The sequence below is a fragment of the Balaenoptera ricei genome, chromosome X (assembly GCF_028023285.1).
Source record: "Balaenoptera ricei isolate mBalRic1 chromosome X, mBalRic1.hap2, whole genome shotgun sequence".
Taxonomy (NCBI): domain Eukaryota; kingdom Metazoa; phylum Chordata; class Mammalia; order Artiodactyla; family Balaenopteridae; genus Balaenoptera; species Balaenoptera ricei.
This window is the reverse complement of record NC_082660.1, coordinates 64,231,301-64,249,090: the sequence shown is the minus strand read 5'-3', so window position 1 is coordinate 64,249,090 and position 17,790 is coordinate 64,231,301. Positions and strand designations below refer to the sequence as shown.

The following is a 17,790-nucleotide window of genomic DNA, read 5'->3' as shown; positions in this document are numbered from 1 at the left end:
TTTTAATGGGAGGGACCAAGGGAAACTGAGTAAGCCAGGGTTATGGATTTATTTGTGGGGCCCCCTTCAGGCAGGTAGGGAAGTAAGTTCCCAAGCAGCCCCTCCCCAGGGCCCCCAGAAAGCTGCTCAGCGCTGTCTCTGGTCTGGATCAAAGGAGGCCTGGTGGCCCCCATGTAATCTAGCCCAACTCTAGCCCACCTCCAGGTAGGGTGAGAAGGCCCCACAGTGGTTCAGGTCCAAAGCCCTGCCTCAGAAAGAAAAGTTCTCTGAACAGTATGGTCTTTGAGGACTTAACATGATGGTCTACACCTGGCTAAAGAATCGGAGTTTTGGGGTCCCAGCCAACATCTCTTTCCATCAGAGACACAACTAATGGAGCGTAAGCCAGAACTGCCTCCAGCTCATGCTTTCACTGGGAACGTAAGGCTCACATGACAGTCATCTGTGACAGTGTGTTGTATGAGCTCAGGTGTGTGTATTATAATGAAGGCAAGGCATAACAAATCTTCAAGGAACTACATCAGGTAGGTGAAGGATGGGTGGTTTTTATTTTCTTCTGTATACGTTTCTGTTTTGCCCACAATTAACTGTGTTAGTTTAATAATATGAAATTAACAAAGGCTTTATTTCAAAAACCAATTGAATACAAAGAAAAATCGTGGTGATACACAAATAAGTGCTGGTTTTTGTGGCGTAGATAACTCATTGTATGAGGATTCGAGGGAGATTTCCAAGGTTTAAGACAGAGCAAGGGCGGTGCTTTGTGACCACCTCGAGGGGTGAGATAGGTAGGGTGGGAGGGAGGGAGACGCAAGAGGGAAGAGATATGGGGACATATGTATATGTATAACTGAGTCACTTTGTTATAAAGCAGAAACTAACACACCATTGTAAAGCAATTCTACGCCAATAAAGATGTTAAAAAAACAAAACAAAACAAAACAAACAAACAAACAAAAGACAGAGCAAGGGGATGGGAAAGGGGTGCCTAAGATCGCCAAGTCTTTATTCTGAAGATTGGCCCACTCAAAAGTCAAAACCTGAATATCTTGAACTGCAAAGCTGTCCAGGCCCTAACCTGGGTAACTGGATTCATTTTTAGAATCAGAGAATCTCAGAACCTGAAGAATCTGAGAGATTAGAGGGCCAACTCTATCCTTTTTTTTTTTTTCTTACAGGAACGAATTGAGGCACAGATTGGTGAGGACACCGTGGGCTCTGTACCTTGGCACAGGTTCTTCTCTGCCTGTATCGCCCTCCCCTCTGGCCCTGGGTGCCTAGCTAACACCCACTCTTCCTCAAGACTTGGTTCAAACATCACTTACTCTTGTGGGTTAGGTGTTCTCTGTGCTCACAAAATGCTTAATGTATTCCTTTATCATTTATCTGACAAACTACTGAGCACCTACTGTGTGTCATGCACTGTTCTAGGCACCTGGGACGCATCAGTGACCCAAAATTCCCTGCGCTTGTGTGTAGTGATTAAGACGTAGCATTCATTTATTCAGCAAATATTTATGGGTCACCTATGTGTGGGGTCCTGTGTGAGGCATAAGCTGTTTTAAGGTTGGGATAATTGTTCACAGCTTTGGCCTCCTCCCTTCCCGCCATGGTCAGTGCCTTGTGGACACAATGAATGTTTTCTGAATGAATGAATAATGAAATGGCCGAGGTCACACTCGAGATGGAGCTGGTACTGAAACCCTGGTCCCCTGATAGCTAGAGCTCTTCCCCACCCCACCCCCCGCCCTCTGCTGCGTCAGCCCAAATCTTTGAAACCATCACCTCGGGTGGGAAAGGTCAAGAAAGGACAAGATTAAGGGCTGGGTCACCTAGGCAGATATATTTTGGAAAAGGGGGACCCACCCTATCAGGGACCCTCTCTGGGGAGAGTGGGGAAGTCACCAGCTTCTCACATCCCTGCTCAAAAGCTTGGAGCAAGCAAGAAGAGGCCCTCTCCAGTATGGCCCTGTTGGCACCATCGCTCTGTACAGGGACTGATCTTTTTTTTTTTTAACATCTTTATTGGAGTATAATTGTTTTATATTGTTGTGTTAGTTTCTGCTGTGTAACAAAGTGAATCAGCTATACGTATACATATATCCCCATATCCCCTCCCTCTTGCGTCTCCCTCCCACCCTCCTTATCCCACCCCTCTAGGTGGTCACAAAGCACCGAGCTGATCTCCCTGTGCTATGCAGCTGCTTCCCACTAGCTATCTATTCTACATTTGGTAGTGTATATATGTCCACGCCACTCTCTCACTTTGTCCCAGCTTACCCTTCCCCCCCCCCCCCCGTGTCCTCAAGTCCACTCTCTACGTCTGAGTCTTTATTCCTGTCCTGCCCCTAAGTTCTTCATAATCATTTTTTTTCTTTTTTAGATTCCATATCTATGTGTTAGCATATGGTATTTGTTTTTCTCTTTCTGACTTACTTCACTCTGTGTGACAGACTCTAGGTCCATCCACCTCACTACAGATAACTCAGTTTCATTTCTTTTTATGGCTGAGTAATATTCCATTGTATATATATGCTACATCTTCTTTATCCATTCATCTGTCGATGGACACTTAGGTTGTTTCCATGTCCTGGCTATTGTAAATAGTGCTGCAATGAACACTGGGGTGCATGTCTCTTTTTGAATTATGGTTTTCTCAGGGTATATGCCCAGTAGTGGGATTGCTGGGTCATAGGGTAGTTCTATTTTTAGTTTTCTAAGGAACCTCCATACTGTCCTCCATAGTGGCTGTATCAATTTACATTCCCACCAACAGTGCAAGAGGGTAGGGACTGATCATTTTGAGGTACATTTCACTTCTGTGTTAAAAACAAGCGTTTTCGTTAAAAACAAAGCCACCACTGGGGGCTGCAGAGACCTTCCCCCCGCCTCCGGGGCCGGGATCTTTCCCTCTGAGCCAGACGCGGTGCCTGCCTTTGGCAGCTGGAGCTGCTGCGCTGCAGCGCCCTCTGCCTGACGCGGGGCGGCTCTGCCGCTCAGCCGGGCGGGGGAGGAAGGCCGGCGGGGGCCGGGCAGCTTTCGAGGAGCCTCATGTTCCGGAGGAGCTGAGGGATCGTGACTCATCCCGCTGGCTGCGCCCGCACAGGCCGCCCCCGCAGGCTCGCCGCCTCTGCCAGCGCCTGGTGACGCACCAAGACGCGTGGAGGTGCTCTGCGCACGAAAAGCAGCCCCGGGCGGCCCCCCCGACGGTGGCACCTGCTCCGCCGGCCCGGGCCCCGCCCTGCCTGAACCCCCAACTTGGGGAAGCTTCCGGCCCTGGAAGCCCCACTCACCTCCACTCTCACTGAGTCTTCATCGCTACCCTCGAATAGGGGTTGTTTTGTTACATGGCCTTAACAGAATGGGAAACTGAGGGCGACAGAAACGTGAAGTGAGGGCCAGGGTCATGCAGCAGCTAAGACGCAGAGGAGAGACTAGATGAACCAGTTATCTCTGACCCCAAAGTTCAAGATGCGCTTTACACAGCATCAAGCTGCATTGTCCTCCTAACTGCCCCCCAACCCCACTTACAGACATACACAGGAAGGGAAGGTTGGGACGCATCATAAGGACTTTGAAAGTCAAGCACTATAGTAAACACTTGCCATTTTGGAAATAAAGGAAAAGCTGTAAATGGCATTTAAGAAGAAAGTCAGGTGGACATTGGGCTTGATTCTGTCAAGATGTTTTATTAGGGAGCAGAGGACGTGATTAGAGCTTTGAGTTCGGAAGATGCACCAGAGGAAAACAGATCAGAGAAGTGGCCCCTGAGGTAGCCCAGTAGTGCTCAGTAGGGCCTAAATCAGAGTCATGAAAGTGGGAAAAAAAGGTACAGATCCAAAAGACATTGGGGTGGGAAAAGGCTTAATGATAGATTGGATTTTCAAAAGTGAGGTTAGTAAACTCCACATAGCACTTTGTACGTCTCTTAAGGTATTTACTGCACTTGATTTTGCCTTCTTTACTAGAGTGATGTTTTGTCGGCCTTGTTAGATGTTAAGATTCAGAGAGTGGTGCTGGTAGCTCAGGCCCCACCCCTGCCTTGGAGAACATGACCTTGTGGGGGAGAATAAAGATGTCTGGGGGCAGTGTCCATCCTGTCAGCTGAATGGAACATAGGTGAGGGCAGAGCTGCTTGCCCAGACAGCATCTGCACATGGCAAAGAACCCCTAAACCAGCCCCTACTTCCTCCTTAGGAAAAGTTTGGAGGGCTCCAGCTAAACTCCAAGACTGCCTCATACTACTAAATATCCTTCTTGGGCTCACAGTTTGCTGAAACACCTGAGCAGGTAGGTTGAGCTGCTCTAGCAGCCCCACCCAAAGCCAGGCATCAAGATCTGTGCAACTGGCTGTGAGTATCTGCTACCAGATAGCAACACTGAAGGGGCACACCTCTGGGCAGGCAGCATGGCCCTTTTGTGATAGAATACACCATTCTTATACAAGGGTAAACTATCCAGGCATCAGAACACCCACCAAGAGAGAAACCCCATGGGACTTGGGAGTGTTTTATGGGAGTGAGCCCAAAGGTAGCCAGATCTGCTTCCAAACCCACACTATGGTCTATCCAGAACATCAGGCACAATAGGCCCAGATGCCAGCCCAGCCCGTCTTCCAATATATACTGTATATAGATGGACACAGTGAATAAGAGCACCTTGCTGGGAACAGGTGGTTCCCTAGTTCCTCAGGACCCCACCCCATAGACACCAGCATGGAAGAGGGGGCCACTCCTAATTCCTGGTACTTTCCATCCTTCACCATTCATACTTGCCATTATCCTGAGCTCTCCTGGATAAAAAATCATGACCCCACTGTCTCCTAACGTTACCATGTGCTGCTTGTCTCCTTCATCTACTCCCCACTTCCTTCCTTGAAGTCCAACAAAGTATGTTATCAAGCCAGAGTTTGGGGGGGTTGTTTCTTTTTGATCAGGAAAAGGAGTTGCCCCCACTTTGGGAGTACCAATGAACAACAGCCCTAGTGCCCAGAGCCCATGTTTCCAATAGATATTTACCCTTGGAGCCTAAGCGCAGGCTTTCACAAATACACAGAAACAAGTGGGGTATGTGTGTGTGTGTGTGTGTGTGTGTGTGTGTGTGTGTGTATTTGTGTAGAAGGGGCTTATGTGTGCTCTTTAGCCCCTAGGCATTTTTCATGTGGGCTCCAATATTCTTCATGAAGGAGGAAAAGTTGTGTGGGGAAAAGGAGAAAACATGTCAATTCTCCCTAAATTAATCTATAAACTAATTGCCGTTCCAATCAAATCTCCATAGGAATTTTTCATAAAACTTGACAAATTGATTTTAACATCCATATGTAAGAGAATATGTACAAGAAGAGCTAAAACAGTTTTGGAGGAAAAAGGACAATGAAGGATGATTCATTATATAAGGTATCAAATCTATAATAATTAATAGGGTGTGGCATTGGCACAGAAATAGACAAGTAAATGAATAAAAGAGAACAGAGAGCTCCCTAGCCAACTCATGTAATAAGATATTAAATAAATAATATGTGTCATTTATAAGTCTGTGGTGAAAGGATGAACTATTCAATAGAACAACTGGTTTTCCATTTGAAAAAAACTAAATTAGATTCCTGCCTCATAGTACATGCCTGCACACAGGCACACAGGCACACAGACACACAGACATTCCAGATAGCTCAAACAACTAAATATGAAAAAATAAAACATACCTATAACCACAACGAGAAGCATGTAGGCATATATATTTGTGACTCTGGTGTAGAGAAATCCTTTTTAAACAACACACATACACAACACAAAAGCCATGAAGGAATGCTTGATAAATTTAAATCTACATAAGAACATTTCTTAGATGAAAGACACCATCAATAAAGTTAAAAGACAAATGATAAACTGGGGAAAATATTATTTGCTATGTATATTATATAAAAATTAATCTCTATATATAATTTCCGTAAATCAATAAAAAAGGCAGACAACTCAAAAGATATATAGCAAAGTATATGGTCAGTCAATTCAAAAGGAGAGTTACAAATGGCTAATAGACATTTGGGAAAATTCACAACATCTAGTAATCAAGGAAAGGCAAATGAAAAGAACCATCGGATACCATCTTTCACCCATTACACTGGTAACTAAAAGTTTGATTCTGTCAAGTGTTGGCATGGAGCTGAGCAAAACTGATACTCTCATACACTGCTGGGTGGAGGACAGGCATCACAGGTAGGAATTTGGTAATACCTATTAGTATGTAAAATGCACATCCCTATTACCCAGCAACTCTACTTCTTCGCATCTATCCCAAAAAAGCTCTTGCACGTGTACACAAATGTTTATTGAATGGATGCTTATTGAAATATCAGCTGTCAAAATTTAGAAACAACCTGAGTTCATCAAATGGGTAAATAGTTAAATAAACTCTTATAAATGTCATACTCTGCAAAATTGTGTAACATTTTAAAAGAATAAGTTAGGACTTCTGCTTCTGGGAAGATGGAGTAGATAAACTTTTTTCCCCGATTCCCCCACTACAAACTAAGTACAACTGAAACTCTTGAACATTATAAATAAAAGAGACACAAGAAGACTCTGAAAGGTGGAGAGAAGGGACATCAGAGAGACCTCAGGACTCGAGGAATGACACGGTGCTAAGTTCCCTGGATTTGTTTTGCCTCATGTATCTCAGAGTTGGAGCTTAAAAAGCTTGCAACATGGAAACACCAATGGGTGCAGACAAAAAACAAAAACAAAAAAGCCTCTCTCTCTAACCAAAGGACCAGAAAAGGCGGTATACCAGCCAGATAGAAAATTTTAGACACTAACTGATCTATTCCAGCCAAACATCACAGGAAAAGAAAAATGTGGCCCCAACCCTCAACCCCACCTGCAAAGAAAGGGTTGAAAACACAGACTTTCACCCTTGCTGAACTAACCAGGTATAACCTCCCTACTGGGGTGATGTTGAAGAAGGCTGAGTGGGGAGCTGGGATGGACCTACTAGACAGAAAATCAGCAAGGATACAGAACTCAACAACACCCTCAACCAACGGTTTCTAATTTAACATTTACAGAACACTCCATTCAACAAAGAAGACTACACATTCTTTTCAAGTGCCCATGGAACAAGCTATGTTACACCATATCCTGTGCCATAAAACAAGCCTTAACAAATTAAAAAAAAACAATTGAAATAAAATGAAATGTATTTTGTGACCACAATGGAATCAAACTAGAAATCAATAATAACAGAAAGATAACAGGAAATATCTAAACACTTGAAAACCAAACAGCACACTTCTAAATAATCCATGGGTCAAAGATGAAATCTCAAGAGGAATTTTAAAAAATACATTAAACAGAATAAAAATGAAAATACAACATAGAAAAATTTGTGGGATGCAACTAAAGCAGTGTGTAAAGGGAAATTTATAGAAAAGAGAAAAAGTGTCAAATCAATAATCTATGTTTCTACCTCAAGAAACTAGAAAAAAAGTGCAAGATAAAGCCAGAAGAAAGGAAATTAAGAGCAGAAATCAATAAAATTGAAAACAGGAAAACAATTAGAGAAAATCAATGAAACAAAGATCAGCAAAACTGACAAACTCCAGTAAGACCTACAGAGAGAGGAAAAAAAAGAGAAAACACAAGTTATTAATATCAGGAACGAAATGAATATCACTGCAGACCCTTCAGACATCAAAAGGATAATAAAGGAATAAACACTAAGAACAACTCTATACACTTAGAGAATTTTGATGAAACTGACCAATTCCTTGAAAAACACAAATGCCCAAAACTCACTCAGTAGGAAATAGATGATTTGAATAGCCCTATCACTATTAAGAAAATTGAATTCATAATTTTAAAACTCCCAAAAAAGAAATACCCAGGCCCCATGGTTTCACTGGAGAATTCTACCAAATGTTTAAAGAATTAACACCAATTCTACACAATCTCTTCCAGAAAATAGAAGAGGAGAAAATGCTTCCGAAATAATTTTATGAAGCTAGTATTATCTTGATGCCAAAACCAGATGACAGTCGCACACAAAAACGAAAACTACAGACAAATATCCCTCATGAAAATAGAAGTAAAACTCCTCAACACAACATTAGTATTTAGAATTCAGTAAGAATTGTACACCATTATCAAGTGGAGTCTATTCCAGAGATGCAAGACAGTTTCAATATCTGAAAATAAATCAATGCAATCCACCATATTAATAGACTAAAGAAGAACAATCACACAATTATATCAATCAATGCAGAAAAAGCACTTAACAAAATCCAACACCCATTATGATAAAAAGAAAAAAAACCCTCTCAGAAATAGGAAAAGAAAGGAATTTCCTCAACTTGAAAAAGAGCATCTACAAAACACTTACAGCTAACACTAAACTTAATGGTGAAAGATAATGCTTTCTTCCTCAGATTGGGAACAAGGCAAGAATGTCTGCCCTCACCACTCAAATTCAACATAATGCTGGAAGTTCTAGCCAGTACAATCGGGCAAGAAAAGGATATAAAAGGCATACAGATTGAAAAGGAAGAAATAAAACTGTCCCTATTTGGAAATAATCTGACGGTATATGTAGAAAATCCCAAGGAACTACAAAACAGTTCCTAGAAGTAATACGTGAGTTTGGCAAGGTTGCAGGATACAAGATACGCATACAGAAATAAATCATATTTCTACATGCCAGCAATGAACAAATGGATGCCAAAATTTAAAAATACAATACCATTTACAGTTTCTCAAAATAAAATGTTTAAGTGTAAATATAACAAGACACGTATAGGACTTGTATGCTCAAAACTACAAAATGCTGATGAAAGAATTCAAAGAGACCTAAATAAATTGAGAAATATACTGTGTTCATGGATTAGAAGACTCAACATAGTAAAGTTGTCAATTCTCCCCAAATTTATATACAGGTTTGGTGCAATTCCTATCAAAATTCCCAAAAAATCAACTTAAAATGCGTCACAAACTAACCTTATTTTGGTAATCATTTTGAAACATATATATGTGCACCAAATCATGTTGTACACCTTAAACTTACACAATATTATATGTCAATTATATTTCAATAAAGCTGAAAAAATGCATCACGAACTTAAATGTAAAATGTAAAACTATAAAATTTTTACAGAAAGGAAAATATTTGAAATCTAGAGCTAGGCATACAGGCTAGATTTTATACATGACAATCAACAATGACATGAACAGATAATTCATTGAAAAGGATATATGAATGGCAAATAAGCACATGAAAAGATGTTCTATCACTTGCTATTAGGGACATGCAAATTAAAACCACAATAAGATACACTACGTACCTATCAGAATGGCTAAAAATTTTTAAAAATGACGGCACCAAATGTTGGAGAAGACGCCAAGAAACTGAATCCCTCATACATTGCTGATGGGAATGTAAAATGGTATGGCTATTCTGGAAAACAGTTTGGCAAGTTACTTTAAAAGCTAAACTTGCAACTACCATATGACCCAGCAATTGCACTCTTGGACATGTATCCCAGAGAAATGAAAACTTCTGTTCACATAAAAACCTGTTACATGATTGTTCATAGCAGCTTTATTTATAAGAGCCAAAAACTGGAAATAATCCATATGTCCTTCAACAGGCGAATGGATAAACTATTTGTGGTACATCCAAGCCATGGAAAACTACTCAGCAATTAAAAGAAACAGACCGTTGATACACACAACAACCTGGATGAATCTCCAGATAATTATATTGACTTAAAACCGAACAATCCCTAAAGGTTACACACTGGATGATTTTATTTACATAACATTATCAAAATGACCTAATTTTAGAAATGGAGAACAGATTAGCGGTTGCCAGGGGTTAAGGAGGAGGTGGGGGGTGGGGAGAAAACTGGGTGTAGCTATGAAAGGGCAACTTGAAGGATCCTTGTGGTGATGAAAATTTTCTGTATCTTGACTGTATCAGTGTTACTATCCTGCTGGTGATATTGTCCTATAGTTTTGCAAGAGGTTGCCATTGAGGAAAACTGGGTGAAGGGTATATGGGATCTATTATTTCTTAAACTGCATGTGAATCTTCAATTACCTCAAAATGAAAAGTTTGATTGAAAAAGAATGAGTTAGATCCATGTGTCCTGACATGGTAAGGTTTCCAAGATACATTGTTAACTGAAAAAAAGCAAGTTACAGATCAGTATATACAGTGTAATACCATTTATTTTTAAATACCCACATACGACCAAACTATGTATACATAGAAAGAGATTGGGAAGAGAGCACTCTTTGCTGATAACAGTGGTTGTTACCTCTGGGGAGCAGACCAGGGGAGGGAAGAGGATTTTAACTGTAGCTGGACTGTTTGATTTTTTTCACAATGAGAATATCTTCATATACCACTTGTATAGTAAAAACATTATCCTGGACACAGCTACAGTATACTAGGAATTCAAACCTGTTTTGCTTGTCCTGATCTGACCTATCCCTGTTTCACCACCACTGTGGCCAGAGGGGCCAGCTCACATCCCCCTGCCCTTGAGCCTCAAGGAAGTGCCTCCTGGGCCCACCTTACTTGGAAACAGGCCCATTAGCACTACTATTGAGGTATGGAAGTACCACCTGGAAGGGCCAATGTTCCCATGACTGTGAATCTACCCACTGCTGCTGATTTAAAAACACACAAAGCTCAGCCCATGCTAATCAATGCAACAGCAGTTTCCATAAGGTTTGAGTTGACAAACTGTCATGCAAGTTTCAATGCTGAGGGCACCAAAGGCCTCCCCACCCTCTGACTTGAAATACGGCAGCAGCAGTCAAGCCTCTTTGGAGGAAACTGAGAGCAGCAGGCATGAATAGCAATTGAACACCTACCCCCAGCTGTGCCTGGCTGAGAGCAGACTCACCGTAGGGGGGCCTCTGAGAGTGCTTCATTCATTGACCAGATATTTATTGAGCACCTACTGTATACTATTCTAGGCAGTGATAATAGCAGTGAATCAAAGTCCCTGCCCTCATGGAGCTCCCATTCTAGTAGGGGAGCAGATGATAGGCAAGATAAATAAATTATATGTTATGTGGTAGTAAGTGCTATACGAAAACATAGCATGAAAGGATGTAAGGTGTTGGGTGCTGGGGGCTGAAATTTTAGAAATGGTGGCCAGAGAAGGCTTCACTGAGAAGGTAACATTTCAGTGGAGGGCTGGAGGAAGTGAGGGAGCCAGCTACAAAGCTATGCAGAGGTTGTGCACATTTTCCATTTGCCCCTCCAGATCTTGTCCACCCTTTTCCACCCAGCTTCGTGCCTTGGTAGGCTGACCTGTATAGACTGCATCGACAGGCTCCCTCGCCCTCTGACTTCGGGTTAGGTTTGACCAATGGGAGGCACCTGCAAGGAGATCAGAAGGAAAGAGAAAGTGAGATTTTTTTCATCAGCTCTCGCTGTGCAGGTTCATCACGGGTTGGCTGCATCCCTCCACCAAAGACCACAATTCCTGTCAGGTGGCCTTCTCCATACAACAACCTTTCCCCAGTTCCCATAACCACTCTCTCCCAGGATCCTGACTGACACACTGGGGTAAAGCATTCCAGGCAGAAGGAAAAGCAGGCACAAAGCACGAATGTGCCTGGAAAGCTTAAAGAATGATCAGGAGACGAGTGTGGCTGGGATGAAGGAGGTGACAGAAGGATTTGTAGGAGATAATGTCAGGGAGGTAAGGGGGGTGGCAGATTCTGAGGGCCTCGCAGGCTACCCTAAAGACTTTTAATATGAATGAGATGGGGAACAATTAGAGGATGCTGAGCAAAAGACTGACATAGACTATGTTTTAACAGCATCATTTTAGGAGACTAGTGACAGGCAAGAGAGGATGATGGCTTGGACTAGGTGGTAGCAATGGAGGTGGTGAGACATGGTCGGATTTGAAATAGATTTTGAAGGTGATGCCGAAAAATCCTGTTCACTAAAATGACCAGAGCAAAAGCCCAAACCCAAGATCAGAGACTTGTCACCTCTTAACACTGCATATCACTGAAAATTCTGTTATTCCACAAGATTTCAGAAGGCCCTGCATGCAGCTCGATAATCCTAATCCATTACCACTTGTGCAGGACACACAACTCTAGGCCAAAGGCCCAGCCCCAAAGGTTCCCAGAGTGTACCTGACTACAGAACAATTCCATAAAACTATCATCACAGGGCTTCCCTGGTGGCGCAGTGGTTGGGAGTCTGCCTGCCGGTGCAGGGGACACGGGTTCGAGCCCTGGTCTGGGGGTGTCCCACATGCCGCGGAGCGGCTGGGCCCGTGAGCCACAACTACTGAGCCTGCGCGTCTGGAGCCTGTGCTCCGCAACGGGAGGGGCCGCGGAAGTGAGGGGCCCGCGCACCGCGATGGAGAGTGGCCCCCGCTCGCCGCGGCTAGGGAGAGCCCTCGTACGGAGGCGAAGACCCAACACAGCCAAAAAACAAACAAACAAAAAAAACTATCATCACAGACTTTCTAGCCAACCTACCCCACCCTAAAGCCACAACTCTATGGGGGCTGTGCTGCGTGCCATTTTGCCCCCGATTGGGTCCAGCCTCTGCCTCCACTGGCTCCTCCGTGAGTTGGCCTAACCATGTCACATCAGAATTCTGGGAAACACTGTCCACACCTGCCCTGTTCCTACCTCCTGTCCCCTGCTCACCATCACTCACAGGCTGGCAGCAGACGGATGGCATCCAGCAACCACTGAGCAGACAGGGATGGGTCCCAGAGATAGTCAGAACACAATGTGGGCAACATCTCAAAGGTACCATGATTTTGATAAGGATTTTAAATTTTGCCTGGCAGCCATCAACCAGATCACTGGCAGATCATCGGGAAGGAAGAGAAAATAGAAAACTTGGCTCCACAGGCTAAAAACTCCCAGCCTGAAGTATCTTCTGGGAAGAAAAGCACCCTGGCATTTTTTGAGTGCACACTGTTGATGCTCAGGACAAGGCCTATTGCTTCATATTCGTGAACACCCAGCAAAGGCACCCAGCTGCAAACTGGAAAACAGCACATGATTCTGAGGACTCATTCCAGAGCCAGGAAAAACTGATGGTATTTTGTTTATGTTCAGAGAAATCAATCCAGAGATCAGCCCCACAGCCAAAGTCAGCAAGACCGGGGAGAAAATTGCTGCCAATCAGAGAGGGGATGAACTGCACTGGAATCCTGGATCCAGGACTTTGAAGCTATGTGCCCTTGGGTAAGATTCTTAACCCTCCAAGGACCTCAATCTTCTAACCCGTAAAATAGAGACGATACCTACCTCACAGAGTTGCATTAAGGATCAAAAGAGCTTGTGTGCGTAAAATGCGTCTGGTGTGGCCTCTGGGATACTAGCTGCTCACTACATGTTGTTTTTTTTCTCGTGTCCCCTTATCTTTGGCAAGAGCCAGGCCAGTGGTATGGTGCAACTATGGAGTTCCAGTGGCCCCTGGTGCCCTTAGGAAGATCTCTCTGAGGAATTCTCTGGCTCTTTTATGGCAATGCTGTTTTTTGCTCTTTACTAAATGGGCATCCTGGGCAGCTGGCATTTGATCCCAGCAGGACGTGATTCCATGCACAGCTGGTCACTGAAGGGCACTAATGCCTATTAATTAACTGTACATTCAGCTGACCTGCCTAGGCAGCTGCTTTCATTTCCAGAGTCCCAAATCTTTTCTTTCTTTTTTTTTTTTTTAAGAAGATGTCTTTTTAAAAAAAAATTATTTATTTATTTATTTATTTTTGGCTGTGTTGGGTCTTCGTTTCTGTGCGAGGGCTTTCTCTAGTTGTGGCAAGTGGGGGCCACTCTTCATCGCGGTGCGCAGGCCTCTCACTATCGCGGCGTCTCTTGTTGCGGAGCACAGGCTCCAGACGCGCAGGCTCAGTAGTTGTGGCTCACGGGCCTAGTTGCTCCGCGGCATGTGGGATCTTCCCAGACCAGGGCTCGAACCCGTGTCCCCTGCATTGGCAGGCAGACTCTCAACCACTGAGCCACCAGGGAAGCCTCCCAAATCTTTTCTTATTCCATTCCAGGTTATTTGAATTCCTATGTATGGAAGCTGTTGATGCAGACCCTGGCTCTCTCCTCTCCTCTTTCAACCTCTCAGCCTCTCCTCTCTTCTCCATTCAGCTCCTTCTGCCCGCCCACACCTTGGCTCTCCATCTTTTTCCTTCTCTCCCTTAGCTCTTTCACTAACCCTCATCCGAAGACAGTGCTTATGGAGAGAGCAGTTAAAAGTGGCTCAAGTGGATGCATGGTCAGGCTTGGGGGAAACCATTGTACTTTCTCTTTGCCCTGTCCTACCAGCCCATCCCCAAGCCCACTTTCCCGTCCCTTCACACTAGGCTGGGTAATGGGATGACAAAGCAAAACATGGCTGCTGCCCTCAGGGAACTCTCCGTCTAGTGGGAGAGACAGAAGCCCCACAGCTGGAGAGGGAGGTACAGAGATGGGAAAGCGTGCTTGCCTCTGAGGGGTGGGGGAAAGCTTTACAAAAGAGCGGAGGCTTGAACTCAGCCTTGAAGCCTGAATTTATTTTTCCAAATGGAGAGAGGGTCAAAGGGTATCCCAGGGGAGGAGGTGGCATCGATGAAAGAAGGACAGTGTGTGTTTGGCGCTCTGTGTGGCCAGATGGTAAGGTCTAGGAGATGAGCACCAACAATCCTTGAAGGAGAATCTGGAGCCAGCTTGCTGGGCAGCGTGACTGCAGGGGGTTAGGGTGTGAGGCTGGACCTGGTGAATGTTGGGAAGGGACGTGATGAAAGCCAGGTTTTAAGAAGATAATTCTGGAAGGCAGAGAGACCAGAAGAAAAACGGAGGCCAGTTAGGAGGCTGCTGCAATGGTCGTGGCATGAGCAGAGGCCCTGAACTAGGGTGCTGACCTTGAGAATGGAAACGAAGGGGCAGAGGTGCCCCCAGGGCCTACTTCTCTAGCTTCAGCCTCTGTTCTGAACTCATTCTTCACCTTTTCCCCAATACCTTCTCCCTTGATGATCTTAATGGATGCTGGGTCTCAACCCTAACTCCCACTTCAAAGTGGATTTATCCTAAATCTATATCTTGAGGTTGACTTCTAAGGTACACCTGGGATCAAATAGTGGCTGTTTTCTGAACATTCTCAAAATACCATCTCATCATCTCATCATGTTCAAAACTGCCATCAGGTTGCCTGCAGCTCAGCCCTAAGCCAGCCCGAGGGAACTGTGGACCTAGGCTACCTTACAGGCTTCTGGGGCCTGACTCAGCCACTGAAGGATTATTTTACACCTTTCTGGGACAAATTTGATTTCCCAGTTCTAAACCACCAATTCCATGTGGATTTGGAGGACTCAACACGTTCATACCTTGGGGATGGCCTTCCTTCCCTCATGTCCTGTCAAGTCCCTCAGCAGTGGCCCTCAGCCAGGGGTGGGTCCTCCCAGCCCCTGGAAGTATTTGGAAATGTGTAGAGGCGTTTCTCGCTGTCACAATGACTCCAGGGTGCTAAGTGGGCCAGAAGTCAGGATGTTGAACATCCTGCAGTGCACAGGACCATCCCACACTGCAAAGAATCGTCTCACCCCAAGTGCCAATAGTACTCTCACTGAGAAACACTATGACCACAAGCTCAGTTGAGGGCAGGAATTCTGTCTATTTTGTTCTCTACTGTGTTCAGCAGAGTGCACAGCACATGAGGGTGTGCAATGAGTGTTTGTTAAATTAATAAATTGACTCATCCCTTCATATAAGCAACACCTACTGAGCATTGCCCTGGTGCTGGGGATAGAAAAACAAACAAGACTTGGGCACTGCCTTCGTCCCTTAGCCAGCCTTAGCTGGGAAGGGTAAAGATGATCCTGAGATGGAGGCTAAAAGTCAAGAACACGTCACCTTCGAGAATTACCACGGGGTCCCTTCCTAGCGAGCGGAACGTACTGACAGTTAAATGATGAATTGAAATTCATTCATTCATTCAGTCAGCACTTGAATAGCACGTGAACTTTTTGAAGTACCTTCTCACACATGATCTTGCTGGAGTTGGCCTGAGAGGAGGGGAGGGTTGGGGTGGGGGCTGGAAACAGAGTGGAGGCCTGAGAGGTTCCTGCCCAGCTCGGGCTGGAACAGACAGGCCCAATCAGACAGTCTCCTGGGACCGGGGTGGGGGGGGTCTGGTGTAAATGGAAATGTGTGCCACATGGCCTGAATTGCAGAGGCCGGCCTCAGGCTCCCACAGCCCCCAAACACTTCCAGATGGATTTATTTATAACTCCCAAAGCAGAGGCAGCACTCCGTTCCTTTTCCTCACTCTCCTCCCCACTCCTGGAGCAAGGCTTGGCCGCCCCTTTCCACTCCGGAAACCAGCAGGAGATGGGAATGTGCTGTACTGCTCAGCCAGAGTTCATGGTCACTGCCTGTCCCCTAGGTGGCAACAGCAGCTCACTGTGTGGGTGCCGGCTAAGCTGGCCATACTCCTGCCCCCCCACCCCCCACCCCCCGCCTCCCGGCCTCTGTGGGCTCTCTGCTAAATGGGTGGTGTGAACCGGGCACGTTCACTCTGCTAAGTTTCTACTCCAGACTTGCCTCCAGTTTGTAAAGCCAGTCACACCCATTTCTTCTCATTCTCTGTCTCTGGTAGATTCTGAGCTTCCTCCCCTCCACCTTCTCCCATAGGATACTGCTTCTCACTGTACAGGCTGCCAGAGGCTTTGGACTCAGATGTTTTCCAAATCAGGAAACTGAAGCTCAGAGAGGTTGAGTGACTTGCCCAAGGTCACACAGCATGTTAACTAGCAGAGCCAGACATCTAAAGCCCTAAGCTCTGTCTCTGATGCTAGTGCCTCCTGGACCTCAAGTTTCCTCATGTGTGAAGTGGAACAAATGCGTGGCAGGTGGTCTGGTTGGAAGTGTGGGCTCTGGAACTGCAGTGTATCGAGTGTGTGCTGGTTCTGTCATTTACTGGCTGGATGACCTTCGATGAGTCATTCTTCCTCTCTGTAACTCAATTTCTTTATCTTTGAAAGATTAAAGAGAGAATGGACTGAAATGGTTTAGCACAGTGTCTGGCCCATAGTAAGCCCACAATAAATAATAACCAATATGATAGCTTATTGCTCAGTTGCATCATTAGAAAGCTCACAGCTCCCACCTCTTAAAATATGGACCAGGCCCCATACAAACATCGCCTCATGACTCCTCACACTATACAGAAAGAAGTAAACTTGGGTTTGGAGAGATTAATGACTTGCCTAAGGCCACCCTTGTAGGAATAGAGGAGGGGCTTGAACCCGGTTCTAGGTGAGTCCAAGGTTACGGATTCCATGTTTCTTTTAGTCCTATAAACTCCTATAGAGTCTGAAGGATAAAAGCCCCCATATGAATCCTTTTCCCTGCCTCTCCCACCCGACCCCTGCCCTATCTTGCCTCCTTTAGGACTGGCCCGGGAGCTCCTTCTGTCTGAGCATTTCGGTGGCCCTAAGCAGGGCCTGTGAGCACATCAGACCTAGAGGAACCTGGCACTGAAGCCTTCCCACTTCCCTCCTCTCCTAGCCACAGCTGGAACTGGCGGTGGCTGGAGGGGGCAGGGTGGCAAAGAAGGCAGATGAAGCCTCCAGGGTCAAGCTTCTAGATGCACCCTATGTGTTTCCTGTACAACCTCTTTGCCCTCAAAGTTACTCAGAACCAAAGTCTGGTGAACCCACCTCTCTGCCTCCAAGGGTCCAGACAAATTTTCCTGCAGCTGTTTAGCAACACATGACACCAGATTTCTGCCCCAGCGGGAGTCTACGGTATTCTCACA

General features: G+C 45.1%; 1 protein-coding gene across 1 annotated transcript in view; it reads right to left on the bottom strand.

Annotated features, from left to right (window-relative positions):
- The window catches only part of NHSL2 (NHS like 2), a 270,748-nt gene that overhangs the window by 140,818 nt on the left and 112,140 nt on the right, over positions 1-17,790 (bottom strand). The window contains exon 2 of the mRNA XM_059911922.1: positions 11,317-11,385. Coding sequence (XP_059767905.1) covers positions 11,317-11,385 — 69 coding nt within the window. The remainder of the gene's footprint in view (positions 1-11,316; positions 11,386-17,790) is intronic.